General features: G+C 38.8%; 2 protein-coding genes across 2 annotated transcripts in view; both read left to right on the forward strand.

Annotated features, from left to right (window-relative positions):
• LOC137195115 (protein Aster-B-like) overlaps positions 1-14,092 on the forward strand; it is a 51,312-nt gene extending 37,220 nt beyond the window's left edge. The window contains exons 10-19 of the mRNA XM_067607192.1: positions 1,196-1,382; positions 1,568-1,711; positions 2,909-3,027; positions 3,198-3,340; positions 4,757-4,860; positions 5,525-5,731; positions 5,933-6,020; positions 6,809-6,916; positions 7,217-7,337; positions 9,157-14,092. Coding sequence (XP_067463293.1) covers positions 1,196-1,382; positions 1,568-1,711; positions 2,909-3,027; positions 3,198-3,340; positions 4,757-4,860; positions 5,525-5,731; positions 5,933-6,020; positions 6,809-6,916; positions 7,217-7,337; positions 9,157-9,246 — 1,311 coding nt within the window. The 3' untranslated portion in view covers positions 9,247-14,092. The remainder of the gene's footprint in view (positions 1-1,195; positions 1,383-1,567; positions 1,712-2,908; positions 3,028-3,197; positions 3,341-4,756; positions 4,861-5,524; positions 5,732-5,932; positions 6,021-6,808; positions 6,917-7,216; positions 7,338-9,156) is intronic.
• Positions 14,093-15,774: 1,682 nt separating this feature from the next.
• The window catches only part of LOC137195116 (dapper homolog 3-like), a 31,015-nt gene continuing 28,280 nt past the window's right edge, over positions 15,775-18,509 (forward strand). The window contains exon 1 of the mRNA XM_067607193.1: positions 15,775-16,444. Coding sequence (XP_067463294.1) covers positions 16,160-16,444 — 285 coding nt within the window. The 5' untranslated portion in view covers positions 15,775-16,159. The remainder of the gene's footprint in view (positions 16,445-18,509) is intronic.

Below are 18,509 nucleotides of genomic sequence, written 5' to 3' on the forward strand. Positions count from 1 at the left end.
TCCTGCTCTCTCTCACACATACAGATGGTATCTATACACATACAGATGATTACACATTTCTCTTTGGAACAGCAATAGTATGCTTTTTATTTACTCATACTGGCACAAAGTGGTGCTTACTGTATGCGTTTCAATCTGGGCTCATTTCACATTAAAAACAGCAACTTTAAGCATTAATTACTATTTTTTAAAAGTATCCCTAAAATTTTGTAAATGCCCCAATTTTTGTCAAGGGCAAAAATTGCCCCTCAAATATTATTTAAATTTGCTACACTGCATCTAGCAGTGCAAATTTGTGCAAAGAGATATACAAATTTAAAATGAGCTTGATGTGCACACATATATTACAAGTATTACACATATTCAACTGTTCATAACCTTTCAAGTGTGTCTTAAAACAACAGTCAGGTGCCCATATGAACAGTGAAAGAGGTTTTCTTTGTTGTAACCATTCCTCCTGTTCGCACTGGTTATTAAAAGATCCCCTTCAAATGTGCTTTCAATGCAAATGATGGAGGCCAAAATCCACAGTGTGTCCACACAGTCATTTGAAAGTTGATGTGAAGCTTATATGAGTCTTCAGCAGTCTTAGTTAGTCATATCAAGTTGATATCTGCCACATTTACAGTCTTTTTAGCATCAAATTCCCTCTTTGTGTTTCCTCGGACAGTATTTCCCTGTTGAGCTGCGGTGGAAGTATAGTAACAACAACGTTGAAAGATATCTACATGATTTGTATCATTTGAACGGCTGAAGCTTCATATAAGCTTCAGATAAACTTTTAAATACATTTTTGCACAGACTGTGGATTTTGACCCCCACCACTTCCATTGTAAGTGCATTATGAAGGGATCTTCTAATGGTCGGTATGAACAGGAGGAATGATTACAGCAAGAAAAACATGTTTCACTGTTCATTTTAGCACCTGACTTGATAAAACTGTGAACCCGTCCTTTAATGATAAGATGCTATGGGCTGCATTATGGGGAATGTAGTATCTGGTGTTTTTGGAGCTTTACTCATACCACGGACTATAAGTCAGGATATTGCTGCTCTGCTGCTTCAATTATTGATCCATTCTTTTTTTAAAATCTTCTAAAACTTTGTGGGAGTGGAATACTGAATCTCTGGAACACCCCTTTAAACAATGGAGATCCTTGTTTTGACTGTCCAGTGTTTTTTCCTCCTGCTCCAGCAGTATGACCTGCCCCCTGTGGAGGATGTATCCAGCCCTCTCCCTGACACAGACCTCCTCACCCTTCCCGTGCCTGAGAGCCACAGCAACCAGCATAGCAGCCACGCCCTTTCACCTTCACTGGACCTCAACGACAACGAGGACCTCCCCACCGAGCTCAGTGACTCATCTGAGACGCACGATGAAGGTGTGTGTATTATATCACCCTGTCACATACAAAGATACATTTGGATATTTAATTGAATATGCAGTTGTCCCTCTCAATAGAACCTTAAGTGTACATGTTGATCGCCCTTGTTTTTTTGTGTGGTTTATCAGTGCAAGTTTCACCCCACAACACACACTCACACACAGAAATACTCTTTTGTGCAGGAGAGGTGCAGGCTTTCCACAAGGACCTGAGTGGCAGGCAATACATCAACGGGGTGTACAAGTTTGGTGTGGACAAGATGTATGACTTACTCTTCACTGAGTCTGAGTTCATGAGGGAATTTCGGGAACAGAGGCGGTTCTCAGGTAAACTCATTATAGTACATTCACCTCCTGTCTCCTCCCTATGATGATGCTCTGTAGAAATGGATGTTTCTTATCCTCCTCAGTGCATTTTCTCTTTTGTGTTTTACTTCCTGGTGGGATAATTAATTCTCTCTGTTTCAAATACAGTGCAGCTTAACAAGTGTCACACTATTGAATCAAGAGAGAATGAGGCCATCAGTCCAATAAAGTCAAAGTAAAGTGGAGCAAACTGATGAGCACAGAGAAGTGTTCAGAGTTCATAATGTATCTTTGTTCATAATGTCAGAGGATTTGTCACTGATTTTATAATGGATAGACAGGACTTTGGGTGTCTTATGTCATTCTTTCTGTTTATCAGTTAATACCCCAGACTGTTTTCAACATTTAGATATATTTAATTTGACATTATTAAGAGAATGACCACATCTTTACATCGTGCCAGCATGGTGTTTTCGTTTTGACGTGTCCTATCTGTATTTGTGCAGCACAAATCCCATATTTAAGACCATGGTCTCTACCTACTGTATATAATAAATTCTGTAATGTGGCGAGAGCAATACTATTTTTCAGTTATTTAATAGATGAAGTGACATGTTGAGCTCCAACATGATCTGCAGTGATTAACCTCTTACTCACTGTAACGAGGCAAACACAGAATCTTAATCAAATGTAATGTTGGAGAGGGGAGTGTTTAACTATTTAAACACTGAATGGTTAGGAAGCCAGTACTGCTGCTGTCTATGATGGATAAAACCATAAACACAATCGTGTGTCATCTTGAAACTGTTAATCATGTCCATTTGAAATTGAAGGTTTAATACGTAGTTACATTTATCTGCTGTATCTCAGGCTTGAGGCAAGGATAGTTACACAAGGACGATGGCTGAATGCATATTGTTGTCCTCAGTGGAAAAATGCCCTCTTGGTTTTGTGAACAAACAAAAGTTCTGCTTACATGCAATGTTTCTCACCAAGACATTTTGGAGGTACTAAAGATTTACAAAGGTTCTTCTCTTTATTTATTAAAGGGCCACACCAAGGTTTTGTGCAGGTAAAATGGAAGAAAAGTGGCACCGCTGAAAATTGTGTTTAGCCTCATGCAATATGTATTTTAAGGCATTTGAGGTGCAAAATATGGGAAGCAATGAACTCCACAGACTATTAAGTTTAAGTTTCTTTTCATATTTTGTCTTGCAGATGTGGTATATCAACCATGGAAGAAAGAGCAGGATGGGAACCAGACCAGAGAGATCATGTACACCATTGCTCTGAATAATCCTCTGGCGCCCAAGACAGCCACAGTCACTGAAACGCAGGTTGATGGACATTTCATGAGCCACAGCTCTAAAAAGGCTTAATTTAGTATGAATGAATAATTTTTTTACTTATTTGAGTATAGTTAGAGTAGCCTACTGTTCCTCTAAATTCTCACTTGAATAATTTTTAGCAGAAAGTTGCAACTGATTGAATGCTGTTGTGTGTTCAGACTCTATATAAGGCGAGCCAGGAGAACGAGTGCTACATCATTGATGCAGAGGTGATCGCCCATGACGTGCCCTACCATGACTACTTCTACACTCTCAACCGCTACATGCTCACCAGAGTGTCCAAGAACAAGTGTCGCCTGAGGTATTGGGGGCAATATTTCACTCTCATTTGTGTTTTATTACCAGCATAAAGAGCACTAGAAAGAAGTGTACCTCTGTTTTAACTGCATGAAAACCAAACCTAAGCTCTTAAAACCACTGACTTAAAACATCTCAATGAGCGCTTAGCAACAAGAATGGGAAAAAATGAAAACAGCAAAGGTTTGATGAGTTCAAACATATATTTAGTCAAAAAACGAAACACTGAAGTAATTCAATTTAACTCTGTCACAGGAGTGTACTGATTTTAAACAAATTCCTGTGTTGGTCTCTGTCATTCCAAACGTGCTGCATCCTCTTTCTCTTGAGTACTTCACAAACTGTGTCACATGAATCATCACAACAGTCATTGCAAAGTCAAAAGGCTGGGAATTTTCACTAAAAACAATACCTAAGATTGAATGACGCAGATTTGTTTAAACAGATATGCACCTGGATTTATTAAACACTTAAAATAACTTTAAATGACAAATTAAAACTTTATGATGATCTTCAGCTGACTTTTTGGAAACCCGGAATTGGTGAAATTTACAAAACATTTCATTGTTCTTCAGGTGTGCATTCAATATTGCCAAATAGTATTTAACGGTTCTATATGTAGAATTGTGAAGTAATTTACATGTATTAATGTTTTTCTATAGCCAATGAGTGAATGGGTAGTCATGTAACGTAAAAAATAAGACCTTCCCAGACTTTCTTGGTTGTCTGTAACAGCCTGTGGACTGATTTCTATGTGAACGACCCGGACCGGATTTTCCACAAAAATCCAACAGAAGTGACATTTTTGCATGCTCCTGAGTGCCTTGTCTCTCTCCCACTGACGTCAAGAAACGTCCGGCATAACCACACAACAGCACAACAAAAACTGTACTATCCAGCTAGAAACACCCTGCGTATATTAGCTCTCCCGCTAATGAGACAGCTAGCTGCCTCCGTCAACCACTATACATTTCACAACAAAACAAATCTAAATCTAAAGGAATAAAATCATCAGGATATAAAATCTTCATTAAACATCATCATCACTGTGGCTGTTTCTGCATGTACTATTCCTCCCTGCGTTATCATAACTGATCCATTCAACAAACAGCTCCAAATATCTCGACCGGTTTTTAGCACCACTAACAAAGATCAGCTAATTCAGTGAGGAAAACATTTCACTTCCTGTAAATTCTGGGCTTAAAGAGACAGGAGCTAAAACGGCCTGGAAAGAGACAGAGGCTGACCTCAGGGCCAGTATAAAATAAATAAGGAATTTTTTGAACTGTGAATAATGCAAAGCTACTCTTGTGGAGTCCCAGAATAAAAATATAGAGCTGGAAATGAGCATAATAGGTCCCCTTTAAATTTATTATGAAAATCAGTGAGTGGTTTTTCTGTGCATGTGTGTGTCCTTCAGGGTGTCAACAGAGCTTCGTTACAGGAAGCAACCATGGGGGATTGTGAAGGGCTTCATTGAGAGGAACTTTTGGAGTGGCCTGGATGAGTACTTCAGAAACTTAGGTTAGCACTACACAACAAAAAGTTCAATGTGACACAGTGTAACTATGAAGAAATCAGAAAAAACTGTACTAACTCCTCTCCAAACATGGTCACAAAATCCATTTGATCATTATTCTGAATCAACTAAAACTCTGTAGACTATTTATTTACACATTACAGTATATGTAAGGAAAATTCCAGTGTTTTTCAACCTGAATCCTATTCTCACAATTGCGGCCAGTCTGACCCAGAGAGCAGCCTATGAAGAGATTTATGTGCAATTAAAGCCTATTTGGACAGCTGTTGGAGGCTCATGCTGCTTAACCCAATATATACATTGTTTTGCCAGTCAATTTCTCAAATCTACATTGGAGGTGGCAAGTGCAAATTCAGTATGACCCATAGTCAGAATGGCTACAATTATGAGAATAACATGTAGAAAAGTAAAGTTTATGCAGTACTTCAATTTCCTTATTTCTATGTAATCTATAATTTTACCATCACTTGAAAAGCAGTCATTGGAGATTTACAGTAAATAAAGAATACGAAGTGATCACTCAGTTTGAAGTCTTCACTACATGTAAGTAAACAAAACCAAAGAAACCAAATAGGGTGACCAACTCTCACTGCAACCTCTAAATTCTCAAAAGTCCCATTGCTCTCTCTCTGGTTTACTCCTGTCTAGAGTTGGAGCTGAATAAGTTGGATGTGGTGTTGATGGAGCCCCACAGTCAGTCACCCAAGAGCAAGGCTCTAAGGACAGGCACCAGCCACAGGAGGAAACAGACGCTGGTCCATCACCTGAGGCCGGCAGGGAACATTGAAGAGGCCTTGAGCCCCGTCTCCACACCTGAGGATGAGTCAGACATTCACCACATCAAACATGTGGCAGGTCAGCCAACTCCTGGTCTGTGGTCAGTGAAATACTGTAGGACTGGCAGTGAACAACTGCATCTAAATTTTAGGATTTATGGGAAATGTAGTTTCACTGTAACTTTGAGAAAGACAAAAGTCAACATATAACACCTGAACAGTAAAATAATTTTGGAAATTGTGTCACAGTTCCTTTTTTCTGTTTCTTGCACTACTGCAGGTTCCACACAGACCAGACACATTCCTGATGCTCCAGGAGGCCTTGCACTTTACAACTTCTCCAAACTGCTGCTTCTCATCAGCCTTGTGTGAGTGATGGAAGCACTAGATTGTCATTACTCCCTGCATTGCAATAGACTCTGGCTACTGCATCCTCACTCAACTTCAAACATCAGCTAGTAATTTACTCTGTTTAGCAATCAGCAAATCAAGCAGCCTTGACAGGCTGTGCTCTTACCATCAATTTACTCACTAAAATCCAAGAGTATGCCTTTATGTTTATTGTTTTTTCAAGAGTAAATCAATTGTTTTGCCCTAATAAAATAATGCCCATCAACATTTCCAGTGTCCAAGGAAACATCCTCAAATGTCTTGTTTTCGTTAACGATGATATAAAACAGAGAAAAGCTACAAATCCTCATGATTGACAAGCTGGGAAAAGAGAATGTTTAACATTTTCAATTTGATAAATGACCTCAATGATTTATCGATTATCTGAATTGTTCTCCATTAAGATTCTGTTGTTTGATTAATGTTACCTCCACTAAGATAAAGTCAGTTCTTCTGACATTTTATATCAGCACCTGCAGTCAGCTGTTTTTGTTTTTATCACTAACACATCTGATACAATTTCATAGATTGATATACCAGGGAATATTTGAGGATGTGCACTTCTTTCTATCTGTGTTCCTTTGTTTTTGTGTTGTTTTAATCTGTTGTAATCTACCTGTTTTTCTCTGTCCTCGTCTTCAATTGCATCAAATAGGATCTGTATAAGGTATTCTCATTTCAGCCATGACCCTGATTCATTCCAGTAAATGGCATTAAGTGATGTACTAGTTGAGGTTCTGTGTTTTCTCTCTGTATCTCTCTGCAGCCTGATACTACTGGTATTTCTCAATGTGATGCTGTTCTACAAGCTGTGGATGCTGGAGTACGCCACACAGAGTCTCACTGCAGCACAGACATTACGACCACAAGAAAGGTACTAACATGTTTGGACGTGGAGAAGGGAGAAAGGGAATCATGGTTTTAGGTCTGTGTATATATTTATCCTGTTATTCATGTTCTTGAACATATATAGATGTATTTCAGAAGTTTCAATTTTGAGTAAAGAATGAGAAGAAGAAGAAAGAAGAAATCCAACTACTATTGTTTGTTTATGTAGCTACCTTTAAGGGTTAAGACTTTTCAGGAGAACAGCAAGTGACCTGAGTCACTACTTATCCTGTGTGTGTCTGTTAGTGTGCTTTTTAATTAAATCTGTATGACTGTGTCTCATCAGCAAAATTCCTCAGACCAAGTTGGAGTGGGTGCAGCTCCTGGACTCCCAGCAGCGTTACCATGATGACGAGCTCCAGAAGTGGAAGGAGATAATCAAATCATCAGTGCTACTGCTCGATGAGGTGAGACATCAGGTCAAACACAGGTAGTGTGCAGAACCACAAAATGCTTCCTCAAGTTTGTACCACAACAAACGCCATTTTATTTATTTTTTATTTTAGCTCCATTTTTAGTTTTTATAAAGTTCTCTCTGGCTTTGTGTCCAAATGACTCTATTTAAGACATTTATGACGCTAAAAATAACATTTTAAGGAGCTATTAAAGAAATGATCAATAATAAAAGAATTAGAAAAATAGCTGCAGTGTCTCTCTCACAATAACAGCATCCACCATTCAAAAGACACAAGCAGTTGAGTGGTTTGATGAGCAAGAGGATGATGTAAACAGTGTCGCTGTTTGAGTCACCAGATCTCAGAGCAGTTGTACATGTATGGTGTGGAAGACTGCAGGGCTGTTTCCAGCAATAAACAAAACATCAAAAGGAATTTATTTCTCCTGGGCGTATGGTGTCTTTTCCCTCCATTAAAGTTCCACACACTAACAATGTTTAGATACATTGAAACTATTTATCCCTTCACTTACACACTGACACACTGACATCAGCGCCACACACCAGAGGGCAAGTTAAGAATGTGGGGAGGCTTATTTAGTCCCTATTTCATTGTGGTTACTTACTAAATTAAAAAACCTTCTTTGTAACACTCAGGTAGTCGCAACACTCAGATTTGTTCTATAATTTCATTGTCCAGAGTGACACAATTAGCATGTTTGATACAGAGGGGACTCACTCCAGATGTAGTTGCATCACTCAGGAACAGAGGGGGTCAACTATGTCCTGCCTGTCTGAGACTCATCATGAAGGGTTGATTCACCCAAATTACAAAACACATATTTACTCACTTATCTGTGCTGGAGCCACACAGGTGGTTTTGTTTTTTTATTTTACGCTATATCTGTCATTGTAGATCACCCAGTGTTGTTTACAGAAAGAATCTTCTAATCAATATTTTAATATGAACAATGTGTTAGATGACTGTGTGTAATGTGAAAGATGTTGCTTGTAGAGATTAAGCCACAGAGAATTATCACCAACTCTGCAGTTCCTCTCAGCTCTACAGAGCCCCTTTCAGCTCACTGTTTTGGTTTTACAACCCACATCTTCAGTCACACTGCTCTCATCAGCGTGGTTTCCAGCTGTTTTGAGTGAAAAAGCTTTGATAAACCCACTGTACACTACATGCACAGCACACAACAGCTGACAGACACATTTAGAGACTATCAGATGAACATAGTGGAGTATTTAACAGCTAAAGAACCAGATATTTTTCTCAGGAGTTGGTGGACACCAAAGAGCTAAAAGAATGTTGGACTTACATTGACCAGGTGGCCAGAGACACAACCGGCTAACAGCAACTGTTTGTTAAGGCTTTCACCATATCAACTTTATAAACTAATAATATGTCCATGTTTTGTTTACAGCTTGTTGCACTGCCCCTAAGTGGCAGTTGTTGTTGCTGTGAGCATCAATATTCCACTCACACCCATTGCATTGCAGTGGAGACAGAAAGCTCAGATACAGACATCTGCATGACTATACCACCAGAGGGAAGAGAGAGGCTCCCCCTAACATGAGGAGCTATTGCTGTTCAATTTTTAAACAGAGTAGTCACTGACTGCTGTTAAGGAGACAGATTCAGTTCACAGGTTCTGATGTATGTTGTGAGATATGGATACTGGTGGGAACATGTAACAGTAGTCAAATGTATGTATGTATGTAAATTCAAATGTACTTTCAATTAGTGAGGATTGAATTCTGTTCTCTTACTTTACTGATACTCTTGTAATATATCTGACATGTTTCTCTTCTGACTTTCCATCCAGCTAAGAGACTCCCTTCTTAACCTCCATAAAAGCATTGGCCTCAGGGACTACAACTCTGAGACAGAGGAAAAGAGAAACCAGTATGACTGATTGATAATCTCAAGGCATACGGACATGATGTGCAATATTCAACCTACCTTTTCTGAGCCTGTGGAAAGAATGTGGCCTTTTAAAGGCGAAGAGAAGAGGATAGAGTTCAGTCAGAGAGTTTTTCAAGGAAAGTAACCCCTGTCTCAAAGTGACCTCATCAACCTGCAGTGGGTGAGAGTGCACTAACACACCACAATGCATCCTGCAGAGAGACAAAATCAGTGGCAAAGCTCGTCTGTAGCTTTTACTGCTCTTATACATCTTCCTGCCCCCAGCTCCACATTCCTTCTTTGCACACAAAGCTGCATTACTGTCTTTTTTTGTTTTGTTTTGTTTGTTTTGCCACTTACTGACAGAAATCAGACTGACCCAAAGCTTACAACTTCTTCTGGCTTCTGCTGTTTTTCCAAGTACAAATTCATGTTGGAATCATATGTGCATTCACTTTGGAAAACTCCAATAGCTGCTGTATTCATCTGTTTCTATCTTGGAAACTGGGAAACATGATAAGTGACTCTAATAAATCCACAGTTTGCAGTATTTAAACCTATCATTTGTTCAACAGAACACTGAGGAATCAAAATGTAATATACATATGTGTGTGTGTGTGTGTGTGTGTGTGTGTGTGTGTGTGTGTGTGTGTGTGTGTGTGTGTGTGTACTTTTATGGCTATCATTATGAGAACTAATTTGATTTTTAGACCCGGGAAGTGAGGACATTTTATGAGAGTGAAGACATTTTGGTTGGTCCTCACTTTCTGATACACCTTCAAAGGGCTGTTTGAGGGTTTAGATTTGGTTTTAGGATCAAGGTTAGAATTGAGTTTAGGTTCAGTTTAGGGTAAGGGTTGGGGTTAGTTGTGATGGTTAAGGTTAGGGTTATGGGCTAGGGAATGCATTATGTCAATGAATGGCCTCACTAAGATAGCTATACAAACGTTTGTGTGTGTGGTTATGTGTGTGTGCGTGTGTGTCATGTGATTTTTAAGATGTATATGGCAGTCAGGGCTATTTTTACCAGGCATATTCAGCAGATCAGGGCTGGTTTCCCTGACAGCTTATGCCATACTTTTGTGATTCTATGTTGTATGTTTATGTCTTCTATGGCATAAAATATTCTGAACTGGCTGGAGCATTGCTCTGCAGTTTTGATTTAGTGACATGTTGATAAGGGGCATTTGATTAGCAAGCAGAGAGAATGTATGGAAAGAAAACAGGAATGCTGAGTTGAAGATGGCACATCTCCAAGTTTCCTAATGTCTTGCCAAGGGAATAAAGAAATGCTTTGTTCACAGCCAAGCATTAATGTCATTCCAGTGTTTTAATGATTTTCTCCGACACATCTCCACTGCTTCATCGCTGCCAAGGCTTTCACGTCAACAGCTTTATCCTTTTTTGGATACTCAACCTTATTTAAGCCATTTCTGTGCATTGCATCAATTCATGTGTGGTTGCCATGTAAAAGATGTTTATACTGTATGTACTGTGTACCAGTAGTCCGGCCATGAAGTAGGCTAAATGTCAGATGCAGTGAACATAAATGTGTGCAACCTTTCTGCAGTGGTACTTTCTGCAGTGGTACTGTATGTTTGTTGTTTGTTGTTTTTATTGAGACAGAGTCACAGTTTACTAAAGAACAAAGTAAAAGAAAAGAAGCTGACACTGACTTCATGCTGATAATATTCATGACTTGGGAAAGTCAACAATTAGTCACATGTAATTCTGTCACTTTGTGATGAGAGAAAACATCGGGAGACAAACATCTGAAATTATGTAATCCACCAACAACAATCCACCAGTTCTTTAAATCTTCATTAAACTATATTTTTTTATACATTATAATGGGTGAATGTGCAAGGTGTTGCTGACAAACCCACACAGATTTATCACCAAATTCTGCAAAGATTGTTAAACTTTTTTAGCTAATTGTTTTGGATGTGCTGTCACAAACTTCGCTAATGTTAACTAATATTGCTCTGTGTCTGCTGGATGTGAAAATAAGCAACTGCATTTTTGATGTAAGAACTTAATAAGGTGATAATAGTTTGTCAAATGTGGTGTTCTCAGCCTGTGCTTTAAAAGCTTGCAGTTCATGCTGCTGATATCCCATCATGCACTTATAGCACCAGTTGTCTCCACAAAAGCAGCCATTTAATTTGTTTGGCCACACAGACCAGTAGCTGGCTAATTTAAATACTTAATTGAAATTGTTAGAAGTACCAGGTCCTCTCTCACTCCGTGACTTTGGTTTCAGTCAGTTTTCAAGGACTTTTTGGCTCTGTTGAAGCTAACCTTCCTATGGTTTCTGCCTCTAAGGAATGTTTGTCTAACCAAACACCACACTGGTCACTGTTCACAGAATGTTTGTTCAAGCTTTTACATTTAAACAAGCTTTACTGTTGATGTCTTGGTTTCTATCAGTGCAGAAATGTAATCACTCAGTCATGGACGGTGACACAGCTATATGAACTTGTCTGTGGGTAATTTCATGAGTCTGTTCACATTTCACACCCTTGACTGAACTGTTAGGGGTCAGGGTGATAGCACATGTCATACAGAAATCCTGTATTCCCATGTTTGCCTTTTTTTATATATACTTGTCCACATTGTAAACATATTTTTGACATGACAATGAAAGCCAAACTTTTGAAATGTGTGACAAATGTTTACATTTAAAAGATATCACATGGGAAACATCTTGAAACATGGACTTTTTGGTGATACAAGGTTGGTGGATTCTGTTTTATTGGTAGGTTTGGCTGTGATGACAGGTTTCATTGCTGTTCCACAGTAAAAAATCTTCTACAAAGTCCTAATTGAGAAAAGAAATATCAAAGAAGCATCACACCTAGGAACCTTAGCTGCAAATGTCTTGCAGTGACAGAAAGCCAAACTAAAGTGAGTTGAGTACTTACAGTATGAGTACTTTGTGCTTCAAATACTGTGAATTGCGTATAGAAAATGAAAAGGCAGATATTTATTTATTATTATTTGTGTCGTGTAGGAAAGAAGAATGCATTTAAAGATGTGAAAAGCTGTCAGTGTTACCAACTGTCTTCCTGATGGTGTCAGTGGCTGATGCTGAGTTAACATAACTCATTTCAAATCAGTTTGTTTTCCATGCAGCTGTAACTGTTTATAGAGAGGAACATTTGTTTTGATTAGTATTAGAAGGTCTGTCAAATGGTTCAGACACTCAGCTGTCTTTGAGAAAAGTGTATTGTAGGTGGAGTGTGTGCAGAAATAATATAGCATATATTATATATAGTGCACAACACAACTTCAGTTTAACTTTGCACATTATTAATGGGATTTATATGGAGATAAAAATAACACATATATTATCAACATGTGCTTTACAATATTTACAAATGTAAAATAAGGTTTTGTGAAATGGAAAAAATCCACTTAATTTCAAATCTATGTCTGAATATGTGTTCACAACAAACTAACTTCATATTTCTCATGTACAAAACTGGGTAAGGTAAGATCTTGATTTGTGTCATCCTGTCGATGGATGTATTAAGAGAATCTCACCTGCGCCTCAGCCATGATGATAACATGAGGACCCTGCTGTTCATCCTCACTCCACCAGCACTTGTTTACATTAAACTGTCAAAGGTTTGGTTTTTACAGTGTCTTGCTCCGATAGGCTGTAGAAAACATTGATGTGATAGGTTGATACAGATGTTTATTTTATTTTATTTTTTTGCTCCCTCCCATAGTGTGGGTTTATCTACAGGATGACACTGACAAATGCACAAACCAAAATCATCAAATGAGCAAATAATCTCTACTCACAACAGCAGTTTTGTACAGAAATGTATGAATGTAAGTTTGACTTGTTGCACACAAATATTCAGATTCAAGTGTACAAAATGTTCAACTGTTTCACAAACCTTTAATTAGATGTGTAAATCTTATAAAACATGTAAATTATATATGCACTGTTTTCTCTCCATAAATCTGCAACCAAAGCTGTTGTCCAACTCAGAGTGTTTACGGTGCTACTCTGACCTGATATAAATGACTCAAAAGCCATTTTTAAAACATTTCAGTTGAGATGATTAACTTGTAATTTAATTCATTTATTTATTTTTCTTCAGTGGACTCTCTTGTATAATATCACTGAAGCCATGTGGTTCCTCTACTGTATATGAAATGCACAGCTGTCTGATTAATGCTAGTGTCAAATTTTATGCATCTATTATATAAGTCTTACTTTTATGCATGAGTGTGAAAACACTGTAGATGACCCCAAAAAAGACCCCGGAGTTCAGGTCGATACAGACACTAAGTGTTCAGTGACAGGTGACACATCTTTGTGTGGTGCAGCCACAAAAAACAAAGATTTACCAGCTGATCTCTAAATGAAACTGCTGCTTACAAAAGAAGTTTATTTTGAAACTGTGATCATTTAAAGGAAACAGGATGTGGAAGTTTTAATTATTGTCAACTTTACATGACAATCCCAAAACTGCACCCTCAGCTTCAATTCTCAGCACTCAATCAGTAAACACACACACACACACACACACACACACACAAACAGTATTACCCTCATTCAACTCACTTGGTGGTGTAGCATTGTATACTTCTGTGTGTGCTTACAATAACTGACCTGTCTTTGGAAACTTACTTTGATCTGCATATATGAATTCAAACTATACAGACATGATAATTTAATGTATATTGTTGTGTAGACTTATAGTACAGATTATAAGGCCTCAAACCATGCTGGCAGTGGACTGAGGCAGAAAAAAGTGCTTAAAAGGAAATTATTGTTCTAAGAGGCCTGTGAGTCGAGACCGAAGAATGAATAAAAAGAAAAAATATTATGACAGTTTTTGAATTTGTATCATCTGTTTATGCCCACAGTCACTCTATTTTGTTTATCACTGGGGTTTGATCAATATTAGCTGGTCAAGTCCAACCCCAGTGCACATTCCTTCATTGTTCTAATAACTGCAAACTATACAGAGCAAATGCATTGGGAAAAATGCATTTTACACATATATCTCCAGAAATAGACACACAGACATACAGATGGGTGACAAATTAAAGGAAAAACTGTTCCAGGTCCGAATGCTTGACCCCTACAGTGAGGGGATCTGGTGGCTCTATTATGCTTTGGGGGGCATTTTGCTGGCACAGTTTGGGTCCACTTGTCCCCTTAGAGGGAAGAGTCACTGCTAATCAATACAAAGTTGTTCTGAGTCATCACTTTTATCCATAATGAAACATTTCTATCCTGATGGGAGTGGTCTCTTCCAGGATGACAACGCCCCCATCCATAGGCAATGGGTGAGTATGAAAATGATGTGAATCATATGCTACGGCCTTCACAGTCACCAGATCTCAACCCAATTGAACACCTATAGGAGACTTTGGACCAACATGTTAGACAGCGTTGTCCACCAACATCATCAAAACACCAATGAGGGAATATCTTTTGGAAGGATGGTGTTCATCCTTCCAGTAGAGTTCAGAGACTTGTAGAATCAACGCCAAGGTGCATTGAAGCTGTTCTGGCAGCACGTGGTGGCCTAACACCTTACTAAGACACTTTATGTTGGTTTTTCCTTCAATTTGTCACCTGTCTGTAGATACAATAGAAAAAAAGCAAAATAGTATAAAGTAACAAAAAAAAAAAGAAAATGCTGAGAATATAAAGACTGAAAGTAGGACCATAATCTTTAACTATAATATGTACTGAATATACACCGTACAATGATAATGCCCTGTAATATACTGTACATTTGTAGTGAGGATTAGTATATAATACTATACATGATTGTCCTTGAATTTTTAAACAGAATTAAATCTAAAAAATGACAGTTACTGCAGACACTTTGAATGGCCAAACATTATTCTGAACACATTTTGAAAATGTATGTTTTCAACAGGATCAGGGAAGGATATTTAAATGAAATTCTAGGTGAAAAATTCTCTTTGAAATACAGTTTACAATATATTTGCATGTGTAAATGTATGTAATTCAGCAAGAACGGCAATAATCTGTTCATATTACAGTAGTCTGGTTAGACCACAGGATGGCGTCCTGAGCTTTAAATCTACATAGCCTGTTGTGGATGACTTCCCCAAAACACGGGAAACTTTGCATTTGTTGTTTAATGTTAGTGTTCATATCCCTGTTTTTTGTTTGTTTGTTTTGTTGTTGTTTTTTTAACCATAATTTCCTAAAGGCGCATTTCTTGGTCATTGAAGTCTCTACCACACAGTAAATGCATCATCTGCTACAGGTTAGCGGAGTGACTATGCACTGTATATGTCTGTACAGTATGTACGTATATATATACAGCATGTTCTGTATGCACAGTACTCGTCACACTTCATACAGTAAGCCTGCGCATCCACGTGAGTCTGAAGGCAGTGACCAAAGATTCACTGCTGACAACAGGTCATCCAAAAATATATAGTTTTGACGAGGCAAAGAAAGTGAAGATCTAACTAATGATCACCACAAACACGCCGGTGTATGCCCTCACATAGCCTACATATTATGTCTTCTATAACTATTTCATGACATTGGTCTACGTTGTTAATTTTTATTCAGTTAGGCTTTCTGATACTTTGATCAAATTTGTTATTCTTTTTTGTAGCGAGTCTACTGAGGGCTCGGTGGATTGTGGGTGTCTAGCAGAGCCAACAAAAGGCTGCATGCCTGCATAAGCTCCACCAACAGCTGTCCAAGTGAGACAGCACAGCAGAGCGCAGGCTAGAGGAGGGGAATGGGTCCGAGTCCGACAGCGGTGAGTTCAGCAGCTGAAGCCTACATCCGATGCCGCTCCATTGTAGGTATCCTGAGAATAAGACGAGTCAATCGAAGCATAAACGGATTCATTTAGCCTCACATTGTTGGGAAACAGTGAAGAAGAAAATTGGAGGGCAGGATGTCTTTGCAAGAGCTAGGCTCTTTTGGAGTCATGTTCCCCTCGTTCTCTCTGCCCATGAAAGCTGAACGCAGTCGGAATAAGGAGCGGCTGGAGGCCAGCCTGGCTGGCCTGTGTGAGCTGGAGCTGCTCAAACAGAGGCAGGAATCCCGGGTGCTGAACGCTCTCTGCCTCGGGGACTCCCCGATTCCCGGGCGCCAGGCTTGGGGAGCTTTACGGGCACGTTGCGCCCCGGACGCACCAAACAGCGACGCGTCGGATGACTACGGCCTCAGGCTCCAAACTGTAAGTTCTATTTATGGAGGTTATTTTGTATTGAGGGGGGTATAATCAAGCTGCTGGCCTTGCAGATGTAAACTACTGTATAGTGCAGTAAAAATTTGGCTAACGTGCAGTGTGGCGTGCGCAATGGGATCTGTTTCCAAAACTTTGCATATAAAGAGCCCCGAAATGTGATCCTTGTTTGACCACAGAACCCCTAATTGATAAGATTTGGTCTTATCAGAAATGTTTTTGTCGTCAGATGTGACATGAGAGAGAGTGCACAAAGAGGAAACTTGAAGCTCTAGATCAATTTTATACATTTACCTTATATGCTAACTTCTAGAGAATAAAACGTGACATAGTTTTGAAACATTTTCTCACTTTGGAAACACTGGAGCTCCTGGACCTTTCTGTGGCAACTACTGGGTTAGATTACCAAGCACTGAGTGTATGTGAAAAGTAAAACAAAAGAAAATCCCCTAAGCCTGTCGTTGACCTCAGTGTGCAGTTATGAAAATGCCAAATCAGGAGGGCCCTTAAAGGCACATGTTACCATTTAAGGGCAAATTTGGGAAGAGCTTCATTACCTTACTCATTTCATTCTGAAGAAAATTGATTATCCAGACATTTCTACCCCTTGAGTTTGGATAAATTATCTACTGAATGGGATACATAATCAGATAAAAGCTGAGGTCATTGTTATTGTGACGAATGCCTCACTCTTCCAGATTGCACGCAGCCATTTTGCACTATTTTAAGTAGATTCTAAAGTCAGCATCAGTGTTTTCAGATTAATTGTTTTTCTCAGGAAAAAAAGCAGAAACTAACCTATTTTAAGGCAGCTACATTACCTATAGGGCCTGTTTTCCATCTGCTTAATGTCCTCAGCAGATGATGCTTCCCAATGATGGCCTGAAGATACAGCAGCTTGGATTCTTAGGCAAATGCCAAATATTTAGCATGTAATGGAAATGTGTATGTAATATCAGCATAATTCACATTGTAGCGCTGAATAACCATCTGCAGTCTGAGACATCACAGTACATTTAATTCCTACAAGCTGAACTCTGGCTTGATTTTCACAAAATCACAAAAGTAAAAGTGTAACAAATGTGTATTATTTACATGGTCTCTGCTGGAGTTGTACAGCCCCAAGCTGCAACAAACACAGTCATATTTGCTTAAAGAAATCATGCAAGTTATTGCTATTTAAAACAATTGTAAGCAGGAAACTTTGGTAAAAAAGTGGGTACAGAGGAAATGCAGGTATATTAAGAGTTTGTGTTTTAATGGGGAAACACTTTGTAAGACAGATACTTTCAGTGAATGTCTGAAGTGTTAGCGTGAATATTTATTTTGCATTTTAAAGAGCAATAACCATGAGATTTCCTCTCAGGATCAAGCTCTGCATGATATACTGTTATGCAGAGCCTGCTTTATATCAGCTGTGTGCAGAGACAAATGTGTTCCTGCAAAGGGTTGCAGTGGATACAAAGATGAACTGACCACTCCCCGCTATTGCAAGAATGTCCACATGAAACAAGATGGATTTCGTCTGATTCTTGACAAAGAAATATTTTGAGTATCATGAGTGCTGCATAATGCAGAGACTTGGGCATGAACCAGCTGTCTGATTGGCCAGTTGAGACTAAAGTGTTCCACAAAACAGAACCAATGAACCAACATTAATATAGAGGCTTACTGTAGAGAAGAAAACAGAGAGTCTGACTTTGTCTTGTTATCAGTGGAAAAACAGTTCAGTCTTATGACTTTTCATCAATCTAGAGAATTAGGAACATTCCCCAAATGTAAAAGTTTATGTAGGCCTACTGTGCAGTATAGTAATCTATAAAATACTGTACAGTACAGTATGAAAGTCCTGCAGCTAGAGAAGACATTGTAACTGTAAGATTCAAATGCTGTGATGTTGTTCATGTTATGGTTGTGTGAGTATTTTGCCTGCTTTCCCCCCCATCCTAATTCCTAAGCCATGACACCAGATATCTAATTCAGTGGTATTAAGGCGGTCTGCACGGCTACACAACTGTTCACTGTGGACTGATGGATGTTTGCAATGGCAGGCATT

The sequence above is a fragment of the Thunnus thynnus genome, chromosome 13 (genome assembly GCF_963924715.1).
Source record: "Thunnus thynnus chromosome 13, fThuThy2.1, whole genome shotgun sequence".
Taxonomy (NCBI): domain Eukaryota; kingdom Metazoa; phylum Chordata; class Actinopteri; order Scombriformes; family Scombridae; genus Thunnus; species Thunnus thynnus.